The sequence below is a fragment of the Brachyhypopomus gauderio genome, chromosome 13 (genome assembly GCF_052324685.1).
Source record: "Brachyhypopomus gauderio isolate BG-103 chromosome 13, BGAUD_0.2, whole genome shotgun sequence".
Taxonomy (NCBI): domain Eukaryota; kingdom Metazoa; phylum Chordata; class Actinopteri; order Gymnotiformes; family Hypopomidae; genus Brachyhypopomus; species Brachyhypopomus gauderio.
The window spans coordinates 12,169,236-12,188,419 of NC_135223.1; the positions used below are offsets into that span (position 1 = coordinate 12,169,236).

At 41.5% G+C, this 19,184-nt stretch overlaps 1 protein-coding gene across 6 annotated transcripts in view; it reads right to left on the minus strand.

The window, feature by feature from the left end:
- Positions 1-3,139: 3,139 nt before the first annotated feature.
- Positions 3,140-19,184, minus strand: part of LOC143473820 (kelch-like protein 10) — a 36,279-nt gene continuing 20,234 nt past the window's right edge. The window contains exons 1-13 of one of the 6 annotated variants that reach the window (XM_076970974.1): positions 18,828-18,962; positions 18,574-18,696; positions 16,838-17,012; positions 16,670-16,744; positions 14,561-14,646; positions 14,237-14,311; positions 8,737-9,226; positions 8,212-8,631; positions 7,353-7,550; positions 7,072-7,221; positions 6,611-6,727; positions 3,895-3,986; positions 3,140-3,801 (exon numbers count right to left, since the gene is read on the minus strand). In XM_076970974.1, the coding sequence (XP_076827089.1) occupies positions 3,678-3,801; positions 3,895-3,986; positions 6,611-6,727; positions 7,072-7,221; positions 7,353-7,550; positions 8,212-8,631; positions 8,737-9,226; positions 14,237-14,311; positions 14,561-14,646; positions 16,670-16,744; positions 16,838-17,012; positions 18,574-18,617 (2,046 nt within the window). In that variant the 5' untranslated portion in view covers positions 18,618-18,696; positions 18,828-18,962 and the 3' untranslated portion in view covers positions 3,140-3,677. Of the gene's footprint in view, positions 3,802-3,894; positions 3,987-6,610; positions 6,728-7,071; positions 7,222-7,352; positions 7,551-8,211; positions 8,632-8,736; positions 9,227-10,574; positions 10,841-14,236; positions 14,312-14,560; positions 14,647-16,669; positions 16,745-16,837; positions 17,013-18,573; positions 18,697-18,827; positions 18,963-19,184 lie in introns of those variants that run through there. The other 5 variants (XM_076970973.1, XM_076970970.1, XM_076970971.1 and 2 more) reach the window with 5 other exon arrangements.

Genomic DNA, 19,184 nt, shown 5'->3' on the forward strand with positions numbered 1-19,184 from the left:
ATTTGTGTCCAGTTTACATCCCCCCCCCGTCAACATTTTACGTTCGCCACCCAATAAATAAAAATAATGAATAACATACGTGGAACAATACACAAAGTAAACGAGGTATGTGTAATTTAAGCGCAACGACGTGTCTCTTGAACACTTGTGAGTTATTATGCATATTATCAAGTGCCACACAGTTATTCTCGAGACATACTTGAACTGCTCAGTATGCCATGTTCTGGTAAATCTTCTTCTGATTAATTTGTGTTCTAGAGCAGCATTTCTGTGGTTTTAGTTTTCAAATCTAAGAATATGTTTCCTTACGTTAGAAATGCTGATGAAATCAATCATCGTTGAATCATAGATATGGATCAGAGGTAAATAAACTAGATATTTATTTTCTGCGTGAGAAATCGGATGTGTGGCGTGAGAACGTGTGAAGACGGTCAAATGCGTGTGTCTCACGCTCAATGCGTGAGAGTTGGCAACCCTGGTACTGAGGCACGTGGGCCAAATAACAGTTTGTAACATGGGCCACTTTTGGCTCACATACAGTTTGCCAGTGCCAGCAGTGAGCCGGTCATGCCACACTGTTGACAGAAGTGGTCCACATCCGCATGCTATCTGGGCTTACTAATTTTCAATCCATTCATTATCTTTACCGCTTAATCCTGCAAGGCACGTGGGGCTGGAGCCAATCCCAGCACCATTGGGCGAAGGCAGGGTACACCACGGACAGGTCGCCAGTTCACCACATGGCCAACACGCACCTATGGGCAATTTAGAGTGACCAGAAACCTAACACGCATGTCTTTGGACTATGGGAGGAAACCGGAGGACCCGGAGAAAACCCACACAAGCACAGGGAGAACATGCAAACTCCACACAGACCGAGACCGGACAGAGAAGAGAACCCAGACCACCTTTTGAGGCGTTATCCACCACACCACCATGCCACCCTTTACTCTTTTACCCAGCTGAGTAGTTACAAGGAAAAAAAGGCATGTAACTGACGATAAGGGCGTAGGAGCGGGTTTGACATTGGGGGGGGATACATTTGCTATCAAATCAAAGGAAAGTAATACACAATAGAGTTCATTTAATAGATCAACTACACGCCATGTTTATCAAAAGCATTTAATATTAATGGTCATAGTCACACATATTCACAAAGTGTTTAAGACATGGCTGGCTCAGTTTGCTTACTGTGTGAACTCTTTAAAATTGTGCAGATTTTAAATACATGACCACGAAAAGAAGAAATGATATATTGCAACAGGAAAAATTGATTTTTCTTTAGAAATGAAAGAGTAGTTCAAAGAGAACTCAGCACCTTCTATATAATAATTATAACCAACATTTTCATTATATGTGAAATAATTGATTCAAGCTTAAGACTAGAAATTAAAAAGAAATTACAGTTTATCAATTGAATGGGTAATTCGATTCACACTTAACCTCATTCCAGTAAAACACCAGTAATTACAGTTTGATGTGAATAATAGTATATAAATAAAAAAATAAAAACCTTCTCAATTTTTGGTTTGTGACAACCAACTGCAGATAAATTCTGTATAACCGAAACTATGCCTCGGTTGGCATTACATAACAAATTCAAGCACCACTAAATGTGTTTCTTATACAAACTGCTTCTACTCTGCATTCTACAATCTACAAAAAAGCTACATAGACATTAAAGAACTAATATATAGCCCAGTTGGAGAGTTTAAGGGACAAGTTTCTTATGAATCTCCTTAAAAAACAAAACAAAACTATACAGAGCAATAAGAACAATAGAAATGATAGACATCTCTCTGATAACCCTAAAAAGACCAGGGAGAGGTTTTATACCCATTAAATAGAAGAAAGAAATTAAATAAAAATGTACAATAAAAACAAGATAATAAATCTGTATATTAAGCAAAAAGGTAAAACACGACTTACTAAACAAATTCATAACAAATTGTATTCTCACAGAAATGAATGAAACATTAATGGAAATGACCCGATGCAATCCTAAAATGCTTTTGTCTCTCTTTCCATGGAAATACCATGACATTATAAACACAAAAAAGATTCTCAGAGACAGTAAAATTGAAAAAGTATTTTAAACCCGTATATATTTTGAACAATTCCAAACAAATGCATTTTTATTCTTAATGATTTAGAAAAATGTTCATATATCTATTATTAGTATTTTTCATTTATATCATCACTAAATACAAGTCACAAGGCCAATGTGGTATATAGCTAGGCTTTTCTACACTGTAAAGCCGGATTTTATATCTACTCAACTGTTTAATTTCAATGCTCATCTATGCCCTTCACCTGGACTACCCTGGGCATGAAAAACACTTTCTGCTTCATGCAGCAAGTAATGCTCAAAATTGGTAGTCGTGAAATGCCACCCAAACTTCAGTCTCCTAAGAGTGAAAGTAAGACTGCCTTACTGAATGTGTGTGTGTGAGCATACGTGGTGTATGTATCTGTATGTGTGCATGTGTGTATTCACGTGCGTGTTCACACCAAGATGAAGGAGTGATAGATGTTCATCAAGTCCTCTATGCACTATTGTTCTAGCACCACTACGTTAGAGCAGTTGGGGCTGCGCTCTCTGGCACAGTCCTCACAGTGCACCACGTACATCTTTTTGCTTCCGTTCTCACTCGTCACAAACAGCAGGTTGAAGATCTTCACCTTCACAATGGGGAAACATGCACACACAAGTTAAGACCATATGCCCGCAATATACATTTGCCAAGTTGAATGATGGACATTTTCACAGGAGTGTTGTGAACTTGAAGGTTCTGCATGAGCTTGGATGAAGTGGGTTGGACAGACCAGGCCAGGCAGTGAGGGATGTAACGTGATGAGCAGGGTTCTCTGGAGCACTCACACCACACTCATTACAATAGTATGTTGGCTCATCTTTCACTCTGCTCTGGTAGGAGATCTTCTTCCCTTCTGCTCACCTGCACAGCCTCCTCTTCCTCAGCTCTGCGTGAGGAGTGCATCGCCGTGGGAGGAGAACAAACATGCCAGTGTGGTGGAGCTCATACAGGTCACAGTCTGAGCCACCGGAGCAGTAGAAGCACCACGGACATGGGGGTCAATCTGATGGATTATGGTTTTTTTTTGGTAGATTTTCTCTTTCTCATAATTTTTTTTTAACAAACGGTTTATAAGGTCATATACTCTGTCCTACTCAGGGCCGGCGCCAGAACATATACAGTGGGGGGGGCGTCAGAAAATTTTGGGGTGGCGAACGTAAGTTGTTGAGCGGGGAGTGGCGTGTAACGATTGTTGAGCGGACGAGCGGGCGCCATGTAGCGATTGTTGTAAAATAAATGGGTCTTATTATTTACATCACCCCCCCGTGGCACCAGCCCTGGTCCTACTGGAGCTGGAGCTGTTGTTGCAGTGTAAACACTCACTCCCCATGTAAACATACAGCATGTCTTACTCTTCTTTTTACTGATATCAGGATCTAATCCATGTGCCTGTAAATGGCTCAAGGTTATTACAGAAACTCTGTTCCACAGTAAGACAAGCACCAAGTCTCTTAGGGATCTCTGATCATTTAAGCTCCTCCTTTTGTATAATAAAATGGTACAGTCTGCTCTGATGTCTAAGTCTGGGTTTATTGGGGGATCCTGCAGGTCAGTCTCAGGTGGTGTTGGAGGTGGATGATATCAGTCTCTGTGGTCGTCCTCGGGCAGGTCCCTGGGGGCGGTGTACTGTACCACGTTGGGCAGGCCCGGCACCACGCAACAGCTCAGCGCACTCCGTGAGACACCCATGTGGTGGACCTCCTTCCTGCGGGAGGCACAGGGGAGAACATGGGTTCATGGCACCACTCACTCCACTATCAAATATGGCACATTTCATGTCAGACAGGTGGGAGCTCACCATTCTTCTGTTTGCCCATCGTAGCGCTCCACCTTAAAGGTGGTGGTGACGCCGTTGAATCCGCCGACCACAAACAGGAGGTCATCGACCACCTGCGCAAAGTGGATTGTTTTATAAAGGAAAATTTGCGGAAAAATGGAAAAATTTGGAACTTTAATATATTTAGCCTAAATGACCTAAAAACGTGATCTGAATATCTTTTTTGCATGATGCCTGTATCTTAAATACCTATTAAAGGGCGACACCATTTACAGTGAGGAAAATAAGTATTTGAACACCCTGTGACTAAGTTTTCCCACTTAGAAATCATGGAGGGGTCTGAAATTTTCATCTTATGTTCATGTCCACTGTGAGACATAATCTAAAAAAAATCCGGAAATCACAATGTATGATTTTAAAAATAATTTATTTGTGTGTTACTGCTGCATATAAGTGTTTGAACACCTGCCAATCAGCAAACATTCTGGCCCTCAGTGACCTGTTAGTCCACCTCTAAAAGGTCCACCTCCAAGCAAATTAGTTATTCTAAATTAGAAGCACCTCTTTGAGGTCGTTAGCTGTATAAAGACACCTGTCTACCCCACACAATCAGTAAGACTCTTTGGCTAAGACCAAAGAGCTGTCCAAAGACACCAGAGACAAAATTGTAGACCTCCACAATGTTGGAAAGGGCTACGGGGCAATTATCAAGCAGCTTGGTGAAAAAAGATCAACTAAGATAAACATGACTGTCAATCTCCATGTAAGATCTCACCTCGTGGCGTAGCAATGATCCTAAGAAAGGTGAGGAATCAGCCCAGAACTACACAGGAGGAGCTGGTCAATGACCTGAAGAGAGCTAGCACCACTGTTACTGTGGGTAATACACTAAGACGTCATAGTTTAAAGTCATGTATGGCACAGAAGGCTCCCCTGCTTAAATCAGCACACGTCCAGGCCCGTCTTAAGTTTGTCCATGACCGTTTGGATGATCCAGAGGAATCATGGGAGAAAGTTCTGTGGTTAGAAGAGACCAAAATAGAAATGTTTGGTCTTAATTCCACTCGCCATGTTTGGAGGACGAAGAATGATGAGTACCATCTCAAAAACATCGTCCCTACTGTGAATCATGGGGGTGGAAGCATCATGCTTTGGGGGAGTTTTTTCTGCACATGGGACAGGACTACTGTACTGTATTAAGGAGAGGATGAACAGGGCCATGTATTGTGAGATTTTGGGGAACAACCTCCTTCCCTCAGTTAAAGCACTGAAGATGGGTCGTGGATGTGTCTTTCAACATGACAATGACCCAAAGCACACAGCCAGGATAACCAAGGAGTGGCTCCGTAAGAAGCATATCAAAGTTTTGGAGTGGCCTAGCCAGTCTCCAAACCTAAACCCTATAGAAAATCTTTGGAGGAAACTCAAACACCGTGTTTCTCAGTGACAGCCCAGAAACCTGGCTGGGAGAAGATCTGTGTGGAGGAATGGGCCAACATCCCTGCTGCAGTGTGTGCACACCTGGTGAAAAACTACAGGAAACATTTGACCTTTGTAATTGCAAACAAAGGCTACTGTACCAAATATTACCATTGATTTTCACAGGTGTTCAAATACTTATTTGCAGCAGTAACACAAATAAATTATTTTAAAATCATACATTGTGATTTCTTGATTTTTTTTTTTTAGATCTCTCACAGAGGACATGGACCTAAGATGAAAATTCGAACCCTTCCATGATTTCTAAGTGGGAGAAGTTGCAAAGTTCAAATACTTATTTTCCTCACTGTATGTAACACTGTTCCAGTCATCAGCCACTATGAGTGTGTGTGGATGTGTGTGTGTGTGTATGAGTGTGTGTGGATGTGTGTGTGTGTGTGTATGAGTGTGTGTGTGGATGTGTGTGTGTGTGTATGAGTGTGTGTGGATGTGTGTGTGTGTATGTGTGTGTGTGTGTATGTGTGTGTGTGTATGAGTGTGTGTGGATGTGTGTGTGTGTATGAGTGTGTGTGGATGTGTGTGTGTGGATGTCTGTGTGTGGATGTGTGTGTGTGTGTATGTGTGTGTGTGGATGTGTGTGTGTGTATGAGTGTGTGTGTATGAGTGTGTGTGTGTATGTGTGTGTGTGTATGAGTGTGTGTGGATGTGTGTGTGTGTGTATGAGTGTGTGTGGATGTGTGTGTGTGTGTATGAGTGTGTGTGTATGAGTGTGTGTGGATGTGTGTGTGTGTATGAGTGTGTGTGGATGTGTGTGTGTGTGTATGAGTGTGTGTGGATGTGTGTGTGTGTGAATGAGTGTGTGTATGAGTGTGTGTGTATGAGTGTGTGTGGATGTGTGTGTGTGTGTGTATGAGTGTGTGTGTATGAATGTGTGTGGATGTGTGTGTGTGGATGTGTGTGTATGAGTGTGTGTGGATGTGTGTGTGTGGATGTGTGTGTGTGTGTGTGTATGAGTGTGTGTGTGTGTGTATGAGTGTGTGTGTATGAGTGTGTGTGGATGTGTGTGTATGAGTGTGTGTGTGTATGAGTGTGTGTGGATGTGTGTGTGTCTATGAGTGTGTGTGGATGTGTGTGTGTCTATGAGTGTGTGTGTATGAGTGTGTGTGTATGAGTGTGTGTGGATGTGTGTGTGTGGATGTGTGTGTGTATGAGTGTGTGTGGATGTGTGTGTGTGTATGAGTGTGTGTGGATGTGTGTGTGTGTGTATGAGTGTGTGTGGATGTGTGTGTGTTGTCACCTCAATGCCGAAGTTGCTGCGTGTGTTGATCATTGCGGGCATGTCTCTCCAGGTGTTGGTCATGGGGTTATAGGCCTCCACGCTCCGCAAGCGATTGACCCCATCAAACCCCCCCACCTCCAAAAACAGAAAAGACAGGGCAGATGTTCATCTGGCTGTGCTACTTTATAGAGTGAAATTACTTTAATTATAGTTCTTCAGGCTTGATGATGGCAGACATTTTGCAGATGCTCCATCGGTAAAAATGGCGAATGCCACTATGTGTTATATAGATGTGAATGCGTGCGTGTAAGTGTGTGTGTAAGAGAGAGAAAGAGTGTGTGTGTGTGTGTATATATATATATATATGTGTGTGTGTATATATATATATATGTGTGTGTGTATATATATATATATATGTGTGTGTGTGTATATATATATATATACATCCATATATATATATATATATGTGTTGTCCGTACAGCGTAGACCTCCTCTCCATAGGTAATCACTCCCACTCCACTGCGTCTGCTCCTCATGGGAGCGATGAGACTCCACTGGTTCATCTCAGGGTTGTAGACCTCCGCCGTCAACAAACACTCATTCCCATTAAACCCTCCACAGATGTAGACCTGCCAATCATATACACACACATCCATCCATCCATCCATTATCTGAACCGCTTAATCCCACTAGTCGGGGTCACGGGGGGGCTGGCTGTGTGTGTGTGTGTGTGCGTGTGTGTGTGTGTGTGTGTTGCCACCTTGCCATGCAGTGTGGTAGCACTAGCATCACTGCGCTGTTCGTTCATGGGTCTGATCATGCTCCATTTGTTGTTTGCCGGTTCGTAGCGCTCTGCCGTGTTGATGCGTACGTAGCCATCAAAGCCGCCCATGGCGTAGATACAGTTGTTTAGCACAGCTACGCTAACGTAGCAACGTCGAGAATGCATAGGAGCGACCTGTAACACACACACACCATAAACAACACATACACAACAACATAAAACACACTATAAAAAACACACACCCACCATAAACAACACATACGCAACAACATAAAACACACTATAAACAACACACACCCACCATAAACCACACATAAACAACAACATAAAACACACTATAAACAACACACACCCACCATAAACAACACATACACAACAACATAAAACACACTATAAAAACACACACCCACCATAAACAACACATACACAACAACATAAAACACACTATAAACAACACACACCTACCATAAACAACACATACACAACAACATAAAACACACTATAAACAACACACACCCACCATAAACAACACATACACAACAACATAAAACACACTATAAAAACACGCACCCACCATAAACAACACATACACAACAACATAAAACACACTATAAACAACATAAAACACACTATAAACAACACACACCCAGCATAAACAACACATACACAACAACATAAAACACACTATAAACAACACGCACTCACCATAAACAACACACACACAACAACATAAAACATAAACACTATAAACAACACATACACAGCAACCTAACAAACACACACAAACACTAAAAACACACACAACAATCTTGCACACATGTACACTGTTACTGACCTGGTGCCAAGTTCTGGTCACAGGGTTAAGCTTTCTTACACTGCTGAAGTAATCATCACTGTCAAATCCTCCCACAATGTACACAAATCCATTCAGATATGCTGCTCCGTGATAGGCTCGTTGACTCTCTTCCTCCAGTGTCACATTTACCCAACCATCCGCCCTCGCATCATAAGCCTCTATGCTATTGGTGGGACTACCACCACTCCAACCGCCTATAGCTAATAGGATGGTGTAGGGCAGGCGTGGGCGGGACAGAGGGTTTCTGAAGTCAGAGTTAGACGGTCCATTCATGTTCAGGTCGGACATGGCCTTCAGCGCATTGGTGATGATGGGCTTGCAGTCCTCACTGTCTTCCAATAGAGCGTTGCCCTTTACGTTGTTCATGAAGTACTCCGATTTCATCAGTGCCATTCTCACCTGGATAAAAAAAGACTTGCCTTGAAAACTATTACCATTCTTATTTCATTTTATAATGAGGACGTAGACATGTAGGACATTATGCCAGCAATGCCACTTTCAGACCTTTGACAACAAGATGGCGATGTATTCATTCCTTTCTTGAGGTGCATGGCTGACCCAGCGCAGGACGGCCTCAAACACCACCTCTTCCTGTTTGACATTGAGGTCATCCTTCTCAATGATCCCACTCAGCTGGGTCAGCGGCACCTCCAGGAACTCTTCTGACACACGTGCAACCTCTTCAAAGTGGTGAAGGATGAACAGGTGGGCTTTCTGCAGCAGGTCCGGGCACCAGTAAGTGTCAGCGAGTTTATGGATGCCTATGCAGTTCTCCACACCCAGCTGAGCTTCTAGGAACTGGCAGCAGGAACGTACGAGGCCCGAGACTAAGAACTGGTCTGCAGCTGCTAGCAGCTCCTCCACGTTGTCTTCATTTATGGGCACTGAGAGTGTGTAGGCATAATCAACAATCAGCTGCATCATATGTGGGGAGACACCAGGGATGTTGTAGACACGCTTCTCTGGAGGGCTCCAGTCACCGGTGAACAGTGTCCTGTGGAGGAAGAATACAGATGTTTGAGTTTGTAATTTGATGCCTTTGGAATGAACATTTTTAAAAAATCTATTTATTTATTATTCTTATGTTCTGGATCATGAAGTGGGCTCTGGGGGAAATATAGCTTCACGGGTTCACTGTGACCACAAATAAAACTTCACACTTCACAAAAATATCATTTGCAATCACAATCACTGGCAGTCATAGAAAGGTCTTATTAACAAATTCTAAGAGAGGAGTGTTCCTTTGTAGATTTAGATTTTTAATTTTAGTTCGTAGGAATGCTTAAGTGGTTATCCATGCCTGCATGTTTCACTGGTGAATGAATATGAGATGACATACAAGTCAAAGTGAAGTCTCCCAGTCATCCAGCAACCAATCAGAGAATGCATAAATAGACACACAAGTTCCAGATTTAAAATAAAGGTCTGGCTGAGTCTGCCAGGAAGCTACAATTGGGCTGAGGTCTGGTCTTTCAGCAGGACAAACTCCCAAGTATATCTCAGCATCCATCAGTGGGTTCATGATAAAAGAATCAAGTTTTTATCATGTCCATCTGAATCTCCAGATCTGAACCCTACTGGAGACCTGTGGAGTGAATCCACAAGCAAGGACGCAGGACTCTGATCTAGAGAGATTCTGTACAGAAGAATGGGTCCAGGACTGTGATCTAGAGAGGTTCTGTACAGAGGAATGAGCCCAGGATTCTGATCTAGAGAGGTTCTGTACAGAGGAATGGGCCCAGGACTCTGATCTAGAGAGGTTCTGTACAGAGGAAGGGGCCCAGGACTCTGATCTAGAGAGGTTCTGTACAGAGGAGTGGGCCCAGGACTCTGATCTAGAGAGGTTCTGTACAGAGGAATGGGCCCAGGACTCTGATCTAGAGAGGGTCTGTACAGAGGAGTAGGCCCAGGACTGTGATCTAGAGAGGTTCTGTACAGAGGAATGGGCTCAGACTCCTTGTCCTGGGCTCTCCTACTCCAGCTAGCATTACTGGTGAATAGCTGCTGTTGTGTTGGCATAGGGAGGCAGATTCCGGAGGCTACATACTAAAATACTAAATGTAGTATTGCCTCACTTTTTATCTGATTTTGAGAATGATGATCATCTTAGTCACTGAAATTTCACTAGAAGGTTATTAAGGAAGATTAGTTCTAATCCTAATCGTGAAATCAGACTTTTAAACTCTTAAGGTAATATTATTAAGTTATTTTCCATTTATGGAAAAATTTCTTAAGGAAAAAACATTCTCTTATATCCAGTACATTTGGGGTTAATAACAACCAATAACAATACAATCGTTTTTAACACTACAAATGAACATCTTTATGTCAACCTCTCTCACCTGAAATAGTCACTACAAACACACAGGACGTTCTTGTGAGCACTGATCTCTACACCACTGATCTTGAGGATCACGTCACAGAGCTTTCCCTCCATACGAAGCTCGTTGAAGACCTCCATTCGCTCCATGTGACGTCGCCCGTGGGACACCTCTGCTCGGTCACTCATTCTGACCAGTTTTGGACTTAATATAATTCCAATAGCCACATAAGACTCAAGAGAGTTCCGGAATGAATATCTATTACATCATAGTAACAATATGTTGATGAGGTGAGCTTTATAAATGTGCTTCACAAGGTCTGTCTTGAGTGCCTAATTTAAGTCCCATAATTTCAGATTGAAATTACAATTAGAGTTAAATGGGAGGGAAAACATAATTTATTACAAAATTCCTAATTGTAAATACAAGTTCAGTGTTTGTAACTTAAAAGTAGCTTAAAAGTAGCTTGTAGTGTCTTTGGTCTATGTTATACTTTATGTAGTGATTAAGGTTTAAATGAAATTATCTCAAATTCAGATCTCTTGTAGATATGAGTGAGCTGGACAGAGAAGAAAGGTCCAATGGTCTAGTGGGCCCCCCTCCTTTCTCTGATTTTGTCTAAATTATTGAGGCTTCTTCCTGAATCTGTTTAGTTTCTTCATTACATGATCTGCTTCAAATGGAAATGATTTATGTTGGAATGTGGGGTCCCAGCTTTGTATAAACCACTAGCCTATATAAGTAAGACAGTTTTAACTGTACGAGAGAAGAAGATCCACACTGACCTCTCTCAAGCAAGACCCGGGTGCCTGATTTGATGCTGTTCTTTTGGTAATGTGGGAAAGTTGAGTATTATACACTTTAAATAAAGGTTAGAAACTTGGGAAAGTCAAGGGGTTAATCAAAATATTATAGCCAGCACAAGGGAGCTCAGCAGAATACCAGGAGCCACCTGTGAGATTAAGAACACTTTGCAACACTTTGGCCACAGGCAGGAAACACACACACACACACACACATCACACACATATGGAAAATTAATTGAGAACCACCGGTAGCAGAAGCACAGGAAGTTTTCTTCTAAAGAGGAGAAAGGGTCATGGAAAATAATTGGCAACTAAATTCTGTAGAGTGTGCAAAATAGATCCATGATTGGTGCATAAAAAGGAATGATTTCCTGATTTCCTCTCTATACATCAAATGAACACGCTAAGTGATCGTCACTTCAACAATAACTTAATATTGACAACTAAGACAGTGTCAGTGGAGACACTTCATTCATCATCACAGCATTTCTACAGAAGAATAAACCTCAAGCTAAAGTAAGAAAATTATTAATTTATTTGGTTAATACGATACACTATATGGATGAAAATTTTGGGACACCTACACATTACACCAGGAGAGGGCAATACATTTTTCCAAGGGGGGGGACATGAAAAATTGGAATGGTTTTGGATGGCCAGTCCAAGGACGTAGGAGCGGGTTTGACATTGGGGGGACACATTTGCTATCAAATCAAAGCCCACCATATCCTCTAAAATATTACCATAAACTGATTCCACTGTAGGTAAGGTAGTTAATCACTGTATGTATAGTGACGTAGAACATGGTCTGGTGGTAGGGAAAACTGACAAGTTTCTAACAACAAATACAGCGCGTGAATGAATCGCGAACGCTGCCAAAACGCGCTTTTGGAATAAAAGTTTTTAAACAGTTTCCGCTTTTTCTGTGGTGTAATTTTTGGGTGGGACAAATCTACCTGTTTGTGATATTGGGTGGGACACGTCCCCCCCATCCCCCCGGTTTCTACGCCAATGACTGACGAAATAAAATTGTGGGTGTCTGTTTTTACTTTTTAACTTATTTCAATGCCTCTACATATGCATAATTGCACTTGGACATTTGATTGCACGTCACGGTGAAATTGCAGAAAAATGAGTGTGTATTGCACTAAGCATTACAGTTATGCTGTGTTGCGGTGAGTTCTGCTGAATGGACAAGTGTGGGAGTCTCTGCTGAGAGCAGTACTGGTTGGAGTAGTAACAGGAAGGAACGACCTGTGGTACCGCTCCTTCACGCACTGGGGATGAAGCAGTCGGGCACTGAAAGAACTGCCCAGTGCTGCTGGTGGGATTCAGTCTCTCAGAGAGATGCTAACTTAGCTAACATCAAATACACTTGGTCTGAATGCAGGTTACTTTAATTATTTCATTATCCGAGTCACATATCAAGCCCTGCATCTGAATACGTTTGTGGAAGCTCTGTCCTTGTTGAAGGAGTGTACTTGCAACAAATTGTAAAATAAGGCAATAGAACATCTTAGTTTAGATTAAAGTCAATATGTAAAGCATAAGATCTAAGGTTTAAAGTCAATATATCAATATAGTATATGATCTTAGTGTAACAGATTTACAGGTGGAGTACCTGGGTGCACTGAACGCTCTTTTGGTGCGCTGTAGAGGGCTCTTGGTTGAAAAAGGAAAGAAATAATAAAAGTCTTTGGTGCTGGTTCATGCTCATAATATAATTTTCACATTTTGATCTGAACCCTTAGGAAGCATTGGTGACATTGGTGGCAGCGGTGATTTTTTTCTCTCTTACACGATCGGGCTTTTGATTAGTAGTGCGCTGTAGTGTTTTATGCTGTTAGATGCAATTTAGTGTCTTCAGTGCGTAATTGCGCGCACTTCAACATGTGGGTGGACGATACGGGTGCATTGAAGTGTAGCGCAGGACACAGTGGGAACAACGTTTCACACAGTGGATAAAAGTTGAGTTGCCTGCTCCATTTACTGGAGACAGGAAGCAAAGTTTTCTCAGCTTTCTCGAGGTCTTCATCCTCAAAGATGTCCCAGTCAGTACAGTCAAAGCAATCCTGCTGAGATGCAGCATCTAGCCATGTTTTAATTGTCTTAATGGTGGTGGGGGTGGATTTCCTTAGTGGAGTACATAACAAACAATAAAAAACTGAATATGAGAGCAATCTTGAACACCACAGAGCTGAAAGCAAAGCTGCAAGAACAGCCCATGTTGTTTATTGACTAATCAATCATAAAGTACATAATGCATTGCATGATACGCTGAATGAGAGAGAAGCATAACCAAGACTTATGGTGAAATGCAGAGAACTATATAGGCACAGCAGAGCTAGGAAAGAATAATGAATAATTAATTTCCAGACAGAACATGAAGATATGGGATATGAGAGGTGAGGATATGGGCTATGAGACGTGAGAATATGGGATATAAAACAGAGGGGTTAGAGTTGGCTCACACATCTCAGGCTTGGGACATTTCAGTTTGTGGTTTTTCTGGAAAGATGTTGTACTGGCAACAATATACTGGGTGTTAGTGAGTGGTGTTAACCTGACAAGATACAACCTCTGGATGAATATACCAGAACCACTGGAGACTCGTCCAAAATAACTTTTATAGATTAAAATAAAAGTGTAGATTAAAGAAAATGGCCATGGGAACCTCAGAACACAAGAAGTGGATGTGCAAGTTCATTGTGGGAAGGTAGCAATGACGTTACAGATACTCAGTTCTGCGTAATAACTGCAGAAATCCTTCACTGCCATCCTGGAAAAAAAGGATTTTATTTCTGTAATTTTTGTAATACCAATTGTCATTATTATTATTATTTGTGTAAGACGACATGTCTTGTGTTGTATGCCTACCAGAATTCTCCATTGTTTTTGTTCTCTAGCCATTTCTTACGATCCTCCTCATTCACTTTATTCCACAGAGGTGATCTGAAACAAACACACATGCCACCTGGCTGAGCTCCAGACTGACAGGAAGAGATGCTTCCTTGAAGAGCTTGAGATTAAATACACTTGCATAACTATTTTAAAAACTTTCAGTTTCTCCTCACTGTATACTATTACACTCGAGTTCACAGAGCAAAACACAATATGAAATGGTAAAATACATGTTTCATACAGCAGTACGTATGCTGTAAGTGTGAGGTGTGTTTGTGTTGAGACTGCAGCAGTACTAACATGTCACTCCAGTCTCTGTTCCACTCTCCGTGTCCCCACGGGTTGAACAGTCGTACAAGTTTGACTTCCTGACCTTCAGCCATCAACTGTTTAACAAAAAACACAAGAAAGTATCTTTTTACTGATAAGGACACAGAAAACAAAGATGCATAGATCTATTGTCTATTGTGATAGTAACAGATTCACAGGTAAGATGAATGTCATGGTGAGGCGGTCCTAGCCCTCAAGGGAGAGGCCCACACACACAAGCATACTCCCTCTGCCACACACACCCCAAACTACTCCCACACACCCAGTCTCCCTCCTACTGACACACCTTTTCTACCTGCACCTCATATTTCACTTAATTCCCCTGTCTATTTAAACCCTGCCTTTTCTGACCTCTGATGCTGCACATTGAACTATTCCTGAGTGAAGTGCTGTTGGATGGACTTCACCTTTATTCTTATATTCAGAGAGAGACTATGCAACACCTTGACTTGAACTGAGCTCGGTTTATTTGACTGCTAAGAGAGTTTTATTTCAGTATGTGTGTCTGTTACTGTATTATCTTGAACTAGTGGAAAGTAAAGATATACCTCTGCCCAGGGCTGGACTGGGACAAAAAATCGGCCCTGGCATTTTTGGTTTAGACCGGCCCCTCATAATTAGCAGACCACAACTTACTTGTAATTGTGATAATAATAAAACAATAAAAAAAATAATAAAAAAATACTGGTTAAAATAATTGGGATTCAATCTTAGCATTATTATATCACAATCACTTTTTTTTATTTTATTGAAATCATGTCTAATATGTATTTTCTGAATATATCTGATATAACAGCTCAATTCTAATTCTTCTAATGTCTTAGAAGCATTTGACACCGTTTTACTCTTATTCAGTGTGGGCATATCTTTTGCTATTTTTTTGCAATCTTTTATATTTTTTTACACTTATTGCAGTCATGCTTAAATTGCAAAACTTTTATTTATCATTTATAAGTTTTAAAATCTGTAATTTCACTTGTTTGAGTTTTTAAAACATGTTGAACCACAGCAGAGGCTACAAATGATATATATATATGATGTATAATGTACATATTTATTAAGGATATTGTGACACGGGAGGCGGCAGACAGACGAGACACAGAATCCGCTGGTTTCACTCACGTTTACTTTTAATCTTTTACACGTATTGCGCAATAGCGCACAAGGAACATCAAACACAGACTTGGTACGTGTAGACTTAGACAACGACAAGCACAGGACACTGCACGAGCACACATTAAATAGACAGACCACATTAGCCCCACGTGATTACGAGACGATTCACAGGTGAGACACATTATTCACACGACATAGCCCTCACCACGGAGTTCCACTGACGCAGACAAAGCACGTGGACAATGTATACACACGCCCAGAAGGGAGGGGCCGGGGTCCTCAATGTGACAGATATGCTCTGTTTTTAGTTTTGATGTAAATGTTTGTTAACAAATTATTGTTATGTGTGAAATGTGCTGTACAAATAAAGTTGCTTTGCATTTTAAATCAAAGTAAACTGATTGTGATTAAGGCTGTAGATATGGCACATATCTAGACTCTAAGGTCCTCAGACAATTATGTGCTTAGACAAATTTGCATAGATTTGTGCAAATTTCATCACGCCACTCTGTAAAGCTGTGATGCACATCTGCATATCCACCAATAGCAAGCAAGCATTTCAGTCACAGTACCCAAAACCAGCTGAATCAATATGGTGTTTGGGTTAGAAGCTAGAAGATGGCTGTGTTGTTATAATAAAGGTGTCTCGTCAGGAGTGACCGGAGTAGAATACAAGGCCCAACTGTCTATTAAAACAATTCATTGGAAGGCCTCTTGAAAATAAAAGTTCATTGAAAACTGTTCACAGTGTTGAGAATCGTGGAAACGTAGCTGTCTAGCTGTCTAAAATTTTAGCATTTCCTGTCGGAACGCGATAGAAAACAAAACAGAACTTGTAGGCCTATAGGCTTACATAATCCAAATTATATATTCTCAGTTCAATGCAATCTATAAAATGCTTAAAGTGTCAATTAAATATTGAAATAAATTAATTAAAATCCCAAACATTTATATGCATCTCACCTTAGTGACGCCTGTGACAGTATAGGCGTGGCCCTCCACGAGACCGCAGGGTAACACCGTGTTGGCAGAGGTTGCCTGGAAATGCATCAGAGTCACCAGTGTGTGTGTGTGTGTGTGTGTGAGTCAGGGTGTTGTGGTGTTGTGTTATAGGGTGTTGTGTGTTCTTACCCCATGTGGCGTCCCACAGCCCATGAGGGCTTTGTTCTTTACTGCCTGATCCATTATGTCCCACAGATCTGGTGGAGCTCTTCTCAGAACGAAAATGTTGCACTTACCACCACTGACGTCACGGAGGGCGTCAGACACACACCCACCCTTCATGGCTGAATATGAACCACACACTCTGGAAAAGTGGAAAACACTGGGCATGAGGCAATAGTCCATACAAAGAGAGTCCAGCACCCAGTACCAGGATCTAAGGTATTAACAGTCCAACAGATACAAGTGGCAGGAATCATTCAGTGGAACACATTTAAGGCATATGAGCAGGACAGACCCAGGTCCAGGTGAGAGAGGGATGAAGAACAACCAAGCTCAGATCCTGTGGGATCTCCAGGTCCATCCAGACTGAAAAGCAGGAAGTGGCAAACCAACCAGACATGTTTGCAGATAGTAGAATCAGAAGTGGAAATAGATGTGTTGCAACTGTCACAAGTGATGGAACCATACAAAGCGATTTTAAAAAGCTGGAGATCAGGATCTGAGAGAGGAAACAGAGAATGAAGGGTTAACATCAAGGTTGTGCCAGTGATGTCAGGAGTGCTTGGGCCTGGAAAAGGGACTCCAACAGACACAGGAATGACAAACTCAGTGCAGAAGATAAAAAAGAGTAAACAGAGTGACCTCACAGGCCACTGGCAGATGTAGAAAAATGCTCAAAAGTAAGTGATTAAAAAATAGAAGTGTTACTAGAAGTGGTATAAGTTTATTTTTGCCAATTAACAAAATGTACAATGAATGAACAAAAGAGAGAATCAAATGAAGAGGGTGTGAACACGCTTCACCTTCAAAACAGCACTTGTTCAGAAACAGTTCATGGTGCTCTTGCACAAAGTCAAGGATTTTGCAAGATTATTGTAAAAAAAGAACAAGAAGCCCTCAACCTCACAACCCTGAAACCTCACAGAAGCCTCAAACAAAAAAAAACGATTATTCTCACAGAGTCTGTCTGGGATTACATGAAGAGACAGAAGAATCTAAGAAAGCCTTCATCACAACAATAAGTCAGAATAAGTGATCCAACCAGACATTGTGACAGGTGAACTTGGTGCTGCTACCCATAAGTTGGAGGCATGAGAAACCAGGAATGACACCATTATCACAGTCCAGAAGTGCAGAATCTCATTTAACTATTTAACGGCAACAATACTGCACCACACCCACAGACCTCCCCAGGTCTCTGATAAAAGACCAGTGTGTTAGGAAACATACCCCGCTGGCACATTGAAGACATACATATACATACATTATGTATAATATATATACAGTATGTATACATATATACATACACACACACACACACATACATACACATACATATACATATATATATATATATATATATATATATATATATATATATATATATATATATATATATATATATACACATAAATGGACAAAAAAAGTGTCCAGAGCATGGACCATATACCAGGAGAAAGGCCAGTGCACCAGGAGACATGGAGAGGGCCGTAGGAGGGCAACAACCCAGCAGCAGGACTGCCAAGTTCTCTTTTGTGCAAGGAAGAACAGGAGGTGCAGTGCCAAAGCCCTGCAAAATGACCTGCAGGCTAATAATATCCATGTTTCACAACTCTGTGAGGGTGGTATGAGGGCCCGATGTCTACAAGTTCCTGCAAGATGAAGGCATTAATGCTCTGGATTGGCTTGCCCATTCCCCAGACCTGAATCCAATCAGGCACATCTGGGACATCATGTCTCGTTCCATCCACCAACACCATATTGCACCACAGATTGTCCAGGAGTTATTCCAGATCTGCAAGGCGATTCCTCAGAACATCCACCACCTCATCAGGAGAAAGCCCAGGTGTTGTTGGAAGATCATACGGGCACATGAAGGCAACACACACTACTGAGCCTCATTTTAACTTTAAAAATGTAATTTATATATAAACATATATAAAAGAATGTGACCTACTTGGCGTAGGCCTTCTCCAGAAGAGCAGGCCAGAACTCATTGTGTGTTTTGCAGTTCACAAAAATGAGTTTTTCACTGACAGTTGGCAGTTTGTCATCTATCACAACATCAGTCCATTGGCCAGACCTCCAAAACTGTGGAAAAACAACATAGCTAATTAATCTAGAAAAAGACGACATAATAAGTGTAACGTTCTGCGCGATGCCGAGCAGGGAGGCGGACACAAGCGCTGAGGACAGTAAGATTTATTGAATGGAATTCCAAAGGCAGAGTCAAAATAACAGGCGGGGGTCATATTGGGCAGGCAGTCCGAACAAGAAATGTAGACAGTCATGACTACAATAACACGGAGAACAT